At 70.0% G+C, this 15,534-nt stretch overlaps 1 protein-coding gene across 1 annotated transcript in view; it reads right to left on the bottom strand.

Moving 5' to 3' along the window:
- Positions 1-7,123, bottom strand: part of MRPL13 (mitochondrial ribosomal protein L13) — a 31,868-nt gene extending 24,745 nt beyond the window's left edge. Inside the window, exons 1-4 of the mRNA XM_048508593.1 lie at positions 7,022-7,123; positions 6,208-6,331; positions 5,372-5,465; positions 4,573-4,633 (exon numbers count right to left, since the gene is read on the bottom strand). Of these exons, the coding sequence (XP_048364550.1) occupies positions 4,573-4,633; positions 5,372-5,465; positions 6,208-6,331; positions 7,022-7,123 (381 nt within the window). The remainder of the gene's footprint in view (positions 1-4,572; positions 4,634-5,371; positions 5,466-6,207; positions 6,332-7,021) is intronic.
- Between the last annotated feature and the right edge of the window lie 8,411 nt (positions 7,124-15,534).

Here is a 15,534-nt window from a genome sequence, read left to right as displayed (position 1 = left end):
AAAGTAAATGAAGACAAGGCACAGTACTGGACTGCTGACAAAAGTCAACACGTTTAGCCCTCTGAAACACTAGATAGGCAACTTTACAATCATCACTTAAATCAAACTACAAAATAATACCGCCAGTGATGCCCTGATAGGAACATGAAAATATATTGCCAGTTTTCGTTACATGTCATAAGGTAGCACCCACACTGCATTAGAACAGGTAGCATCTACTCTTTAATTATTAGGACACACCAGAGGATAGTTCTTGGGTTAGATGCTGGAGAAAAGCTTATGGAAACAGTTGATGAAACTAATGTTTTCTCTGCCTTTCTCTGAGTACCTCTATAGCTAGGGTGGGGAAAAAATAGCTGGAGAAATCAATGGCAAACTACCCCACAAAAACGGCTTGCCTATAAAATAGGGTCAGACACGACTGAAGGGGAAACTTTACCTTTTTTATAGAAGAGAAGGTAAGGCAGTGGAGGAAGTAACAGTCCCTTAATAGGGGCACATGGGAACATATACCTCTCCATGAAAAATGAATCCATAAAATTAAAAACATCAGTCAACTCAACGATCCCTTGTCTGTTTAAATGCATTTGCCATATTTAGGTAACTACTGCTTTGATTCATTTTGTCATCACTAGATGAGCCCTCCCTATTGATTTTCAATGTGGTGCAAGCTATACATTAATCAAAAGGACAAATTCCCACTGATTAGCTGTGTATGTTAGTTGTGGTCTGTACCACTGAAGAGCGGGGCTGGGAGACAGCTGGAAGAATAAAAAAGGGACATAAGCTTAGGCAGAGAGCTTCCCCTAGACAAGAATGCAGGAGAAATTATTTGTATTTTCACCCAGGATTTTAAAAAACCTCTTCACAATAAGGACTATAATGAAGGATCTGTGTAAAGGATCTGTGTAAAGTTTCTACTTTTATATATATATAAACTTGAAGGGAAAGTAGGAGGGACAACTAAAGGAAGATTAGCCTAGCTTTCCACTTGTAAAAACTATACTGGAAGCTAAATTTTCTTGCACGCTATGTTTGATAGGCCTTAGTTCCAAGTGCCCCATTTCTGGATTTCTGCCACAAAAACTATTCTATTTCTAGGGCACAGTTGCAGAGTAGAATTGCATAGCTGTGTTTTCCAAGTGGAGACTGCAACGGTCACACCACAGGACGAAAACTTTATCCTATGCTGCCTTTCTGCACAATACATTTCTCATCAAGGCAGCAAATGACATTTACAGAAGAGGGAGAAGTAAACTGTGCCAGCGTGCTTGCCAGGCAAATGAGGTATCAACTAGTCATCCACCCCCAGATTTGTGTGCATAAAAAAAGTCTTTAACATTTAACAAAATTCTCAATGCAAAATTTCCCAGATAACATACCCAATTGAAACAGCTGTAATATTTATATCACTTCCTCCAAAGTCAAATTTGAAAATGCAGGTTCCGTTTTGCATTCTAAGCCAAATGCTATTTTGACCCTAAAAGGTCAAAAATCTGGTTGGTCTCTAAAGTACTACTCGACTCAATTCGATATTTCTCAAGAGAAAGCCTGTCTCCTCCCCCTTCGACTCTAAACTTCATACAGGTATTGTCAAAGGCTTTCATGGCTGGATTCAACTGGTTGTTGTAGGCTTTCTGGGCTGTGTGGCCGTGGTCTGGTAGATCTTGTTCCTAACGTTTTGCCTGCATCTATGGCTGGCACCTCTGAAAATGCCAGACACAGATGTAGGCAAAACGTTAGGAACAAGATCTACCAGACCACAGCCACACAGCCCGGAAAACCTACAACAACCAATCATACAAGTACTTAATACAAATGTGAAACATGCAAATATATGCACAAAATCATTCTACCTCTTGCAGGTTTACTGTCCAAAATATTTCTGCAGTTTAGAATTTACTGTACATTGTTCATAGTAAATTCCTTCTCAAATCCAACCACCAGAACATAACCCAGAGCAAATATTAGCAAGGAAATAATATGATGTGTACTTTTTAGGCATGTTAAGGTAATGCTGCCCTCCAGTGTTCAGCTGTCAATATGGGCGGCTGAAGCACAAAATATAACGAGCCATTTGCATGTAGGACAGTTTTCAAACTTCTTATCACGGTGTTTGCTCCTGTTAAGTGTCATTTGGATGGTTATGATGAAGCTATTACTGCATGACTTTGATCAGAAGCATACTTAATTCTGCAGCTACTAGTAGTAGCCCACATAAAAAGCCACCAGCACACCAGGCACTACAGAAATGTATAAGCAAAGTCTGTTCATCCTTGATGCAAGAGTGCCTCAACTCAAGGCCAAAGCATCAGGCAGAGCAGTTTTAAGGTAAGTTTAGCACATGCGCAGATCCCGATGTCATGATATAGTTGTCTGCTTAATCATCTAGTGCAGGGGTCTGCAACCTGCGGCCAGTGGTGGGATCCAAAAATTTTAGTAACAGGTTCCCATGGTGGTGGGATTCAAACAGTGGCATAGCGCCAATGGGGCTGGGCGGGGCACGACGGGGGCGTGGCTGGGCATCCCGGAGGCGGGGCATTAATAATTTCTCTGTTACTGTAAAAAACTCTTACTGTAAAAAACTCTTACTGTAAAAAAAAAGTTCCTAATTTCCAGCTGGTATCTTTCTGTCCATAATTTAAACTCATTATAGCAAGTCCTATCGTCTACTGCCAACAGAAACAACTACTTCTCCTCTAATTGACTGCCTGTCAAATACTTAATACTTTCAAATACTTAATTTTGTTTCTAGAAATCAAAAGAAGGATACTTTCCTTAAACAAGGAACTTTACCATATTTCTAAAACATGTTTTTAAAACAGCCCAACAGGGAGAATGATCACGTTTTCTACCTTCGCTAACCAGCCACATAGGAAACAACAGGACTTTATGATTTTTGGACCTAATGGAATTTCTAATGGAAAAGCAGACCCAATTAGTAACCCCGTCTCGGAACACACAAATAATCAGTAACCCCGTCTCAGAACACACAAATAATTAGTAACCCACTCTCGGGAACTGGTGAGAACCTGCTGGATCCCACCTCTGCCTGCAGCTCTCCAGATGTTCATGGCCATGGTGGCAGGGACTGGTGGGAATTGTAGTCCATGAACATCTGGAGAGCTGCAGGTTGCAGACCCCTGATCTAGTGATACAGCACAGTTTAGCTTGGAAGAATCAGAAAGAACATAAAAATTCCTTTCTCCAAGTTCTTTGTATATAGGTTTTTGGGGAGGAGAAAGGGGGGTACTCCAGGTGAAAGGCCCAAGATACCACCTTTTCTGAGTCAGCATGGTGCAGTGGTTAAGAGCGATGGACTCTAATCTGGAGAAGCGGGTTTGGTTCCCCACTCCTCCATAGGAGCGGTGGACTCAGATCTAGAGAACCAGATTCGACCCCCCACTCTTCCATATGAAACCTGCTGAATGATCTTTGGCCAACTGCACTCTCAGAACTCTTTCAGCCCCACCTACCTCACATGGTGCCCATGGTGGGGAGAGGAAGAGATTGTGATCATAAGCTGCTTTGAGACTACTTACGGCAGAGAAAAGTGCGATATAAAAACCTTCTCTACTTCTTCTCTTTGGACATGGGGAAGGGAAGGAATGATATCTAACTTTGTGCCAAGCTGCAAAGAAGGCAAAAAAGGAGATCAAGTCCCTCTTGCTGCTCCTCTAAATAATAATTGTGTGCCGTCAACTCACAAATGACTCATGGCGACCCCAGAACCATGGGTTTTTTAAGGGAAGAGATGAGCAAAAACGGTTTCCCATTGCCTCCCTGTGTCCAGTGCAAAACTACCTCATTCCACCTCCAAAGTTCTGTGTATGTGTGAGTGTGTGTGCATGCACTAAAAAACGGAAGGAAAGAATCAGTGGTGTGCACAACAATGGTTAAAACATCTGACCAGAGGAAGAGTCAGGTGACAAATAAAGCACAGCTAGGACAGTTCAGAAATTGTTATGCAGAAGACATGACCTTGAAGGAAGAAGAAGAGTTTGGATTTATATCCCACCTTTCTCTCCTGTAAGGAGACTCAAGGTGGCTTACAAGCTCCTTTCCCTTCCTCTCTCCACAACAGACACCTTGTGAGGTAGGTGGGGCTGAGAGAGTTCCGAAGAACTGTGACTAGCCCAAGGTCACCCAGCAGGAATGTAGGAGTGCGGTAACACATCTGGTTCACCAGATAAGCCTCTGCCACTTAGGTGGAGGAGTGGGGAATCAAACCTGGTTTTCCAGTTTAGAATCCACCTGCTCTTAATCACTACACGCTGGCTCTCAAGGTAGTAGATTAGGGACTGAAAGGCAGTAGATTAGGTCTTCATGCCGAGAAACTGAGAAGCATGAAAAGTAATCAAATGGAAAGGCTTCAGTGGCTTGGATGTGTGAAGCCAAAAAGGAAGGAATCAAACACGGTGATGTTTCGCAATGATGATGAATGATAATGACAATGAGTTCAGGCATTCTTCTTTCAGTATCCTCAACCTGAAGTGCTTACAGGACAATTCAGGTGAACATCTGGCAAGTCTACAAGATGTAGAGGAGGTGAGGGGAAGGATTAGCACTCACTGCTGTCGGATCCTTTCTATGAAGTTGAGCTGCTGTCACTTGTTTGAAGCCACCGGGGTATCTACAATGCAAATTATATAAAAAACAAACTTTTAAAAGCTTGCATATTAAAATATAAAGCCTGCATATGACCTAAGCTAGTTCAATATGGATGAAGTGTTCCATAGGTACAGCAGGTCTGACAACAGTGCAATTTATATTTAAAGATCAATGAGATAGATGGCAGGAGTATGTATAGGTATGTAGCCATTAAGGCAAATAGTAGCTAAGTGCACAGGCAAGTGAGGGCCACAACTTTTCCCTACTCACAACTCCAACCCTGCTTCCACTGACTTTCTCCCTTCTCTATCCCTTCTCTTTCTTAGGCTTTCCCTTTCTTAGCGCCCCCCCCCCCCCCCCCATCACCCAGAAGCCCTCCATAGGGCTTAATGGACAGTGATGTAAGACCAAGGCCGTGGCATAACTGCCCATAAAGTTGGGGAGGAAGCTAACATAGGCTCCACCCCAGGAATGGCTTCAGGATGTGCCCGCTGCGCTGATGGGGCCAACAGTGCAAGGGTGCTGACAAAGTGCTCAGCGTGGCATTCGGCATCCCAGAGGGCCACAGTGTCTGCCTGCCAGTGTTTGCTGGGGTAAATGCCCTGAGGTGGCCAATTCCACAAGCACAGGCCCACGCTGCCTCCACAAGATGATTCCCCTCCTCCCAAATTGAGTCATTAGTGTGCTGTTGGCAGTACTAAAATCTTTTGTCAAAAATATCTGTTCAATATTGGTATTCTCAAAATTGTGAAATGCTTACCCAGTATGTGACGAGTATACCTTCTGTTCCCATTTATTGCCAGAAAAAGCAATATGCCTTGTATTTATTACGACAACATGATCTCCAACATCGCCTAATTTATATTAAAAAAAGAGGTCTGTGTCAATAAGATCACTTGTACCCTAAGCACAATAATTTTATAGAACATCGTTAACGGTTCTCAGCATGAAATAATTTATGCAGAATACTGCACAGTAAACTAGGGCCCCTTCCGAACAGGCCGATAAACCCGGGTTCCGGACGGAGAAAAACCTGTGTGGAGGGGGAACTTTGCACAGATCCTGCCCCTGAAGTGAGGCTGCCCCATGTTAAGTCTCCCGAACCGGGTTTTTTGAGAATTGCACTATCCGCGATTCTTTTTTTAAAGCCTCGGTTGCAGCCGCTCTCGAGCAAACGGCCAGGCAGGAGATCCTTCAGTCAGCAACGTTATCGTTTTAAAAAATGTTCCCGTCTTGCAGCTGCATAGCCACGTAGGGTCACAGAGACGTCCCATGGCCTTGCAAGACGTCAGAATGGTTATGGGGGTCCTTTTGTGCCTGCCCACGTAGTTACGCAGCAGAGAGAGGTAAATAACAAAGAAAACATGTGCCTCCATGTGAAGGCGCGACAGCAACTCACATTGCTTCTGTAGGTTCCAGTTGCTGCCTGCATGGATGTGTGCAAAAGCAAAGGAAGGAGAGTGAGTTGCTTTATCCCGACTGCAACCCGCTCTACCTGTGCTGTGAGGAAAGGGCCTATGTATCACGCCATAGTGGCACAAGGGCCCTAAAGCCCAGTTGGACAGCATATGTTTCGAACCGAGAAGAGCCACTTACTTAGAGCGTGGTACACAGGTTTATGCTTTCCTTGAAGTCTGATCTTGCACATTTCTGCAATTTTCCCTGGAGGCTGCATCTTTGCATCCAAAAGATACCAGGCTCGAGCAAACGTGGCCCATTGCTGAAGAGAAAGAATGGGAATGTAATTAATGCACTGAAATAGATGCACTTTAAACAAATGGCCTATCTTCATCATATCATACATGATGCTTTAAAAATTATGAATCGTAGATTACCAATTAAAGACTTAAAAAAATAACCTTGCTCACAAGACACAAGTCATGAGTTATATAACAGGGCTGCTACATTAAAGCACAAATATAAGGACCTTTGTAACATCTTAATGACCACAGATCTTCTGATTTTGTACAAGAGCAGACAAAGCAACTCACCAGAAAACTAACATAGCAGCAACCCACTTAAAGACATAAGACCTGTCAGAATTGGGAACTAATAATGTTTCCTTGGCAGTGCAGAGAAGGGACTAGAACCCAAATCTTCAAGAACCCAATATGATATGCCCATCATTACACCAATCTGGCTTTTTTTACTTTAATGCTAATGAAATGCAACTACCCATCTGGAATAAAGCGTTTAGGAGACTGTCATGCAACAGATGAACTTCTGGAACTGGTACATCATTTCAGCCCTACATTTATTTGCTGGAACGAGAAGCTATGAGGGCAGGGGAGAAACATAAGCATTGCATTTTGCAGAGAGCAAATGCACAACAGCGGGTTTTGCCCAGAGAAATCTACTCAAAGGTTACACACCCCTGAACCTTACAACTGACCATCACTGGGTCCCTTACACTCGAGTAAAAATGCATAACAGCAGGCTGAAAAGCATGAAGACGCTTCCCTAGGTTTAAATTACACTCCGTGCATGCTTTCCGTATCCCGTTCTTAAACATTTAGGGGATCCAGAGGACGGCGGAATTACAGGTGAGCCTGCAGGAAACTCGCTCGAATCTCTTTGCAAGAATAAGCAAATAAAATGCAATAGGTAACGTTAAGTCCTTGCATGGAAAAAAACCAGACTCCAATGCTGAGGCCTGGATTTGGGGAGGGGGCGCGAAATTGTTAAAGCCCCCCCACCCCCCCCCCCCCCCTCCCCCAACCCCCCCCAACCCCCCCCCACCCCCCACCCCCACACCCCCCCCCCCCCTCCCCCCCCCACCCCCCAACCCCCCCCCCCCCCCCCCCCCCCACCCCCCCCCCCACCCACCCACCCCCCCCCCCCCCCCCCCCCCCCCCCCCCCCCCCCCCCCCCCCCCCCCCCCCCCCACCCCCCCCCCCCCCCACCCCCCCCCCCCCCCACCCCCCCCCCCCCCCACCCCCCCCCCCCCCCACCCCCCCCCCCCCCCACCCCCCCCCCCCCCCACCCCCCCCCCCCCCCACCCCCCCCCCCCCCCACCCCCCCCCCCCCCCACCCCCCCCCCCCCCCACCCCCCCCCCCCCCCACCCCCCCCCCCCCCCACCCCCCCCCCCCCCCACCCCCCCCCCCCCCCACCCCCCCCCCCCCCCACCCCCCCCCCCCCCCACCCCCCCCCCCCCCCACCCCCCCCCCCCCCCACCCCCCCCCCCCCCCACCCCCCCCCCCCCCCACCCCCCCCCCCCCCCACCCCCCCCCCCCCCCACCCCCCCCCCCCCCCACCCCCCCCCCCCCCCACCCCCCCCCCCCCCCACCCCCCCCCCCCCCCACCCCCCCCCCCCCCCACCCCCCCCCCCCCCCACCCCCCCCCCCCCCCACCCCCCCCCCCCCCCACCCCCCCCCCCCCCCACCCCCCCCCCCCCCCACCCCCCCCCCCCCCCACCCCCCCCCCCCCCCACCCCCCCCCCCCCCCACCCCCCCCCCCCCCCACCCCCCCCCCCCCCCACCCCCCCCCCCCCCCACCCCCCCCCCCCCCCACCCCCCCCCCCCCCCACCCCCCCCCCCCCCCACCCCCCCCCCCCCCCACCCCCCCCCCCCCCCACCCCCCCCCCCCCCCACCCCCCCCCCCCCCCACCCCCCCCCCCCCCCACCCCCCCCCCCCCCCACCCCCCCCCCCCCCCACCCCCCCCCCCCCCCACCCCCCCCCCCCCCCACCCCCCCCCCCCCCCACCCCCCCCCCCCCCCACCCCCCCCCCCCCCCACCCCCCCCCCCCCCCACCCCCCCCCCCCCCCACCCCCCCCCCCCCCCACCCCCCCCCCCCCCCACCCCCCCCCCCCCCCACCCCCCCCCCCCCCCACCCCCCCCCCCCCCCACCCCCCCCCCCCCCCACCCCCCCCCCCCCCCACCCCCCCCCCCCCCCACCCCCCCCCCCCCCCACCCCCCCCCCCCCCCACCCCCCCCCCCCCCCACCCCCCCCCCCCCCCACCCCCCCCCCCCCCCACCCCCCCCCCCCCCCACCCCCCCCCCCCCCCACCCCCCCCCCCCCCCACCCCCCCCCCCCCCCACCCCCCCCCCCCCCCACCCCCCCCCCCCCCCACCCCCCCCCCCCCCCACCCCCCCCCCCCCCCACCCCCCCCCCCCCCCACCCCCCCCCCCCCCCACCCCCCCCCCCCCCCACCCCCCCCCCCCCCCACCCCCCCCCCCCCCCACCCCCCCCCCCCCCCACCCCCCCCCCCCCCCACCCCCCCCCCCCCCCACCCCCCCCCCCCCCCACCCCCCCCCCCCCCCACCCCCCCCCCCCCCCACCCCCCCCCCCCCCCACCCCCCCCCCCCCCCACCCCCCCCCCCCCCCACCCCCCCCCCCCCCCACCCCCCCCCCCCCCCACCCCCCCCCCCCCCCACCCCCCCCCCCCCCCACCCCCCCCCCCCCCCACCCCCCCCCCCCCCCACCCCCCCCCCCCCCCACCCCCCCCCCCCCCCACCCCCCCCCCCCCCCACCCCCCCCCCCCCCCACCCCCCCCCCCCCCCACCCCCCCCCCCCCCCACCCCCCCCCCCCCCCACCCCCCCCCCCCCCCACCCCCCCCCCCCCCCACCCCCCCCCCCCCCCACCCCCCCCCCCCCCCACCCCCCCCCCCCCCCACCCCCCCCCCCCCCCACCCCCCCCCCCCCCCACCCCCCCCCCCCCCCACCCCCCCCCCCCCCCACCCCCCCCCCCCCCCACCCCCCCCCCCCCCCACCCCCCCCCCCCCCCACCCCCCCCCCCCCCCACCCCCCCCCCCCCCCACCCCCCCCCCCCCCCACCCCCCCCCCCCCCCACCCCCCCCCCCCCCCACCCCCCCCCCCCCCCACCCCCCCCCCCCCCCACCCCCCCCCCCCCCCACCCCCCCCCCCCCCCACCCCCCCCCCCCCCCACCCCCCCCCCCCCCCACCCCCCCCCCCCCCCACCCCCCCCCCCCCCCACCCCCCCCCCCCCCCACCCCCCCCCCCCCCCACCCCCCCCCCCCCCCACCCCCCCCCCCCCCCACCCCCCCCCCCCCCCACCCCCCCCCCCCCCCACCCCCCCCCCCCCCCACCCCCCCCCCCCCCCACCCCCCCCCCCCCCCACCCCCCCCCCCCCCCACCCCCCCCCCCCCCCACCCCCCCCCCCCCCCACCCCCCCCCCCCCCCACCCCCCCCCCCCCCCACCCCCCCCCCCCCCCACCCCCCCCCCCCCCCACCCCCCCCCCCCCCCACCCCCCCCCCCCCCCACCCCCCCCCCCCCCCACCCCCCCCCCCCCCCACCCCCCCCCCCCCCCACCCCCCCCCCCCCCCACCCCCCCCCCCCCCCACCCCCCCCCCCCCCCACCCCCCCCCCCCCCCACCCCCCCCCCCCCCCACCCCCCCCCCCCCCCACCCCCCCCCCCCCCCACCCCCCCCCCCCCCCACCCCCCCCCCCCCCCACCCCCCCCCCCCCCCACCCCCCCCCCCCCCCACCCCCCCCCCCCCCCACCCCCCCCCCCCCCCACCCCCCCCCCCCCCCACCCCCCCCCCCCCCCACCCCCCCCCCCCCCCACCCCCCCCCCCCCCCACCCCCCCCCCCCCCCACCCCCCCCCCCCCCCACCCCCCCCCCCCCCCACCCCCCCCCCCCCCCACCCCCCCCCCCCCCCACCCCCCCCCCCCCCCACCCCCCCCCCCCCCCACCCCCCCCCCCCCCCACCCCCCCCCCCCCCCACCCCCCCCCCCCCCCACCCCCCCCCCCCCCCACCCCCCCCCCCCCCCACCCCCCCCCCCCCCCACCCCCCCCCCCCCCCACCCCCCCCCCCCCCCACCCCCCCCCCCCCCCACCCCCCCCCCCCCCCACCCCCCCCCCCCCCCACCCCCCCCCCCCCCCACCCCCCCCCCCCCCCACCCCCCCCCCCCCCCACCCCCCCCCCCCCCCACCCCCCCCCCCCCCCACCCCCCCCCCCCCCCACCCCCCCCCCCCCCCACCCCCCCCCCCCCCCACCCCCCCCCCCCCCCACCCCCCCCCCCCCCCACCCCCCCCCCCCCCCACCCCCCCCCCCCCCCACCCCCCCCCCCCCCCACCCCCCCCCCCCCCCACCCCCCCCCCCCCCCACCCCCCCCCCCCCCCACCCCCCCCCCCCCCCACCCCCCCCCCCCCCCACCCCCCCCCCCCCCCACCCCCCCCCCCCCCCACCCCCCCCCCCCCCCACCCCCCCCCCCCCCCACCCCCCCCCCCCCCCACCCCCCCCCCCCCCCACCCCCCCCCCCCCCCACCCCCCCCCCCCCCCACCCCCCCCCCCCCCCACCCCCCCCCCCCCCCACCCCCCCCCCCCCCCACCCCCCCCCCCCCCCACCCCCCCCCCCCCCCACCCCCCCCCCCCCCCACCCCCCCCCCCCCCCACCCCCCCCCCCCCCCACCCCCCCCCCCCCCCACCCCCCCCCCCCCCCACCCCCCCCCCCCCCCACCCCCCCCCCCCCCCACCCCCCCCCCCCCCCACCCCCCCCCCCCCCCACCCCCCCCCCCCCCCACCCCCCCCCCCCCCCACCCCCCCCCCCCCCCACCCCCCCCCCCCCCCACCCCCCCCCCCCCCCACCCCCCCCCCCCCCCACCCCCCCCCCCCCCCACCCCCCCCCCCCCCCACCCCCCCCCCCCCCCACCCCCCCCCCCCCCCACCCCCCCCCCCCCCCACCCCCCCCCCCCCCCACCCCCCCCCCCCCCCACCCCCCCCCCCCCCCACCCCCCCCCCCCCCCACCCCCCCCCCCCCCCACCCCCCCCCCCCCCCACCCCCCCCCCCCCCCACCCCCCCCCCCCCCCACCCCCCCCCCCCCCCACCCCCCCCCCCCCCCACCCCCCCCCCCCCCCACCCCCCCCCCCCCCCACCCCCCCCCCCCCCCACCCCCCCCCCCCCCCACCCCCCCCCCCCCCCACCCCCCCCCCCCCCCACCCCCCCCCCCCCCCACCCCCCCCCCCCCCCACCCCCCCCCCCCCCCACCCCCCCCCCCCCCCACCCCCCCCCCCCCCCACCCCCCCCCCCCCCCACCCCCCCCCCCCCCCACCCCCCCCCCCCCCCACCCCCCCCCCCCCCCACCCCCCCCCCCCCCCACCCCCCCCCCCCCCCACCCCCCCCCCCCCCCACCCCCCCCCCCCCCCACCCCCCCCCCCCCCCACCCCCCCCCCCCCCCACCCCCCCCCCCCCCCACCCCCCCCCCCCCCCACCCCCCCCCCCCCCCACCCCCCCCCCCCCCCACCCCCCCCCCCCCCCACCCCCCCCCCCCCCCACCCCCCCCCCCCCCCACCCCCCCCCCCCCCCACCCCCCCCCCCCCCCACCCCCCCCCCCCCCCACCCCCCCCCCCCCCCACCCCCCCCCCCCCCCACCCCCCCCCCCCCCCACCCCCCCCCCCCCCCACCCCCCCCCCCCCCCACCCCCCCCCCCCCCCACCCCCCCCCCCCCCCACCCCCCCCCCCCCCCACCCCCCCCCCCCCCCACCCCCCCCCCCCCCCACCCCCCCCCCCCCCCACCCCCCCCCCCCCCCACCCCCCCCCCCCCCCACCCCCCCCCCCCCCCACCCCCCCCCCCCCCCACCCCCCCCCCCCCCCACCCCCCCCCCCCCCCACCCCCCCCCCCCCCCACCCCCCCCCCCCCCCACCCCCCCCCCCCCCCACCCCCCCCCCCCCCCACCCCCCCCCCCCCCCACCCCCCCCCCCCCCCACCCCCCCCCCCCCCCACCCCCCCCCCCCCCCACCCCCCCCCCCCCCCACCCCCCCCCCCCCCCACCCCCCCCCCCCCCCACCCCCCCCCCCCCCCACCCCCCCCCCCCCCCACCCCCCCCCCCCCCCACCCCCCCCCCCCCCCACCCCCCCCCCCCCCCACCCCCCCCCCCCCCCACCCCCCCCCCCCCCCACCCCCCCCCCCCCCCACCCCCCCCCCCCCCCACCCCCCCCCCCCCCCACCCCCCCCCCCCCCCACCCCCCCCCCCCCCCACCCCCCCCCCCCCCCACCCCCCCCCCCCCCCACCCCCCCCCCCCCCCACCCCCCCCCCCCCCCACCCCCCCCCCCCCCCACCCCCCCCCCCCCCCACCCCCCCCCCCCCCCACCCCCCCCCCCCCCCACCCCCCCCCCCCCCCACCCCCCCCCCCCCCCACCCCCCCCCCCCCCCACCCCCCCCCCCCCCCACCCCCCCCCCCCCCCACCCCCCCCCCCCCCCACCCCCCCCCCCCCCCACCCCCCCCCCCCCCCACCCCCCCCCCCCCCCACCCCCCCCCCCCCCCACCCCCCCCCCCCCCCACCCCCCCCCCCCCCCACCCCCCCCCCCCCCCACCCCCCCCCCCCCCCACCCCCCCCCCCCCCCACCCCCCCCCCCCCCCACCCCCCCCCCCCCCCACCCCCCCCCCCCCCCACCCCCCCCCCCCCCCACCCCCCCCCCCCCCCACCCCCCCCCCCCCCCACCCCCCCCCCCCCCCACCCCCCCCCCCCCCCACCCCCCCCCCCCCCCACCCCCCCCCCCCCCCACCCCCCCCCCCCCCCACCCCCCCCCCCCCCCACCCCCCCCCCCCCCCACCCCCCCCCCCCCCCACCCCCCCCCCCCCCCACCCCCCCCCCCCCCCACCCCCCCCCCCCCCCACCCCCCCCCCCCCCCACCCCCCCCCCCCCCCACCCCCCCCCCCCCCCACCCCCCCCCCCCCCCACCCCCCCCCCCCCCCACCCCCCCCCCCCCCCACCCCCCCCCCCCCCCACCCCCCCCCCCCCCCACCCCCCCCCCCCCCCACCCCCCCCCCCCCCCACCCCCCCCCCCCCCCACCCCCCCCCCCCCCCACCCCCCCCCCCCCCCACCCCCCCCCCCCCCCACCCCCCCCCCCCCCCACCCCCCCCCCCCCCCACCCCCCCCCCCCCCCACCCCCCCCCCCCCCCACCCCCCCCCCCCCCCACCCCCCCCCCCCCCCACCCCCCCCCCCCCCCACCCCCCCCCCCCCCCACCCCCCCCCCCCCCCACCCCCCCCCCCCCCCACCCCCCCCCCCCCCCACCCCCCCCCCCCCCCACCCCCCCCCCCCCCCACCCCCCCCCCCCCCCACCCCCCCCCCCCCCCACCCCCCCCCCCCCCCACCCCCCCCCCCCCCCACCCCCCCCCCCCCCCACCCCCCCCCCCCCCCACCCCCCCCCCCCCCCACCCCCCCCCCCCCCCACCCCCCCCCCCCCCCACCCCCCCCCCCCCCCACCCCCCCCCCCCCCCACCCCCCCCCCCCCCCACCCCCCCCCCCCCCCACCCCCCCCCCCCCCCACCCCCCCCCCCCCCCACCCCCCCCCCCCCCCACCCCCCCCCCCCCCCACCCCCCCCCCCCCCCACCCCCCCCCCCCCCCACCCCCCCCCCCCCCCACCCCCCCCCCCCCCCACCCCCCCCCCCCCCCACCCCCCCCCCCCCCCACCCCCCCCCCCCCCCACCCCCCCCCCCCCCCACCCCCCCCCCCCCCCACCCCCCCCCCCCCCCACCCCCCCCCCCCCCCACCCCCCCCCCCCCCCACCCCCCCCCCCCCCCACCCCCCCCCCCCCCCACCCCCCCCCCCCCCCACCCCCCCCCCCCCCCACCCCCCCCCCCCCCCACCCCCCCCCCCCCCCACCCCCCCCCCCCCCCACCCCCCCCCCCCCCCACCCCCCCCCCCCCCCACCCCCCCCCCCCCCCACCCCCCCCCCCCCCCACCCCCCCCCCCCCCCACCCCCCCCCCCCCCCACCCCCCCCCCCCCCCACCCCCCCCCCCCCCCACCCCCCCCCCCCCCCACCCCCCCCCCCCCCCACCCCCCCCCCCCCCCACCCCCCCCCCCCCCCACCCCCCCCCCCCCCCACCCCCCCCCCCCCCCACCCCCCCCCCCCCCCACCCCCCCCCCCCCCCACCCCCCCCCCCCCCCACCCCCCCCCCCCCCCACCCCCCCCCCCCCCCACCCCCCCCCCCCCCCACCCCCCCCCCCCCCCACCCCCCCCCCCCCCCACCCCCCCCCCCCCCCACCCCCCCCCCCCCCCACCCCCCCCCCCCCCCACCCCCCCCCCCCCCCACCCCCCCCCCCCCCCACCCCCCCCCCCCCCCACCCCCCCCCCCCCCCACCCCCCCCCCCCCCCACCCCCCCCCCCCCCCACCCCCCCCCCCCCCCACCCCCCCCCCCCCCCACCCCCCCCCCCCCCCACCCCCCCCCCCCCCCACCCCCCCCCCCCCCCACCCCCCCCCCCCCCCACCCCCCCCCCCCCCCACCCCCCCCCCCCCCCACCCCCCCCCCCCCCCACCCCCCCCCCCCCCCACCCCCCCCCCCCCCCACCCCCCCCCCCCCCCACCCCCCCCCCCCCCCACCCCCCCCCCCCCCCACCCCCCCCCCCCCCCACCCCCCCCCCCCCCCACCCCCCCCCCCCCCCACCCCCCCCCCCCCCCACCCCCCCCCCCCCCCACCCCCCCCCCCCCCCACCCCCCCCCCCCCCCACCCCCCCCCCCCCCCACCCCCCCCCCCCCCCACCCCCCCCCCCCCCCACCCCCCCCCCCCCCCACCCCCCCCCCCCCCCACCCCCCCCCCCCCCCACCCCCCCCCCCCCCCACCCCCCCCCCCCCCCACCCCCCCCCCCCCCCACCCCCCCCCCCCCCCACCCCCCCCCCCCCCCACCCCCCCCCCCCCCCACCCCCCCCCCCCCCCACCCCCCCCCCCCCCCACCCCCCCCCCCCCCCACCCCCCCCCCCCCCCACCCCCCCCCCCCCCCACCCCCCCCCCCCCCCACCCCCCCCCCCCCCCACCCCCCCCCCCCCCCACCCCCCCCCCCCCCCACCCCCCCCCCCCCCCACCCCCCCCCCCCCCCACCCCCCCCCCCCCCCACCCCCCCCCCCCCCCACCCCCCCCCCCCCCCACCCCCCCCCCCCCCCACCCCCCCCCCCCCCCACCCCCCCCCCCCCCCACCCCCCCCCCCCCCCACCCCCCCCCCCCCCCACCCCC

This window comes from Sphaerodactylus townsendi, linkage group LG09 (genome assembly GCF_021028975.2).
Source record: "Sphaerodactylus townsendi isolate TG3544 linkage group LG09, MPM_Stown_v2.3, whole genome shotgun sequence".
NCBI lineage: Eukaryota > Metazoa > Chordata > Lepidosauria > Squamata > Sphaerodactylidae > Sphaerodactylus > Sphaerodactylus townsendi.
The sequence above is the reverse complement of the archived record's forward strand: the minus strand, read 5'-3'. Positions and strand labels throughout refer to the sequence as shown.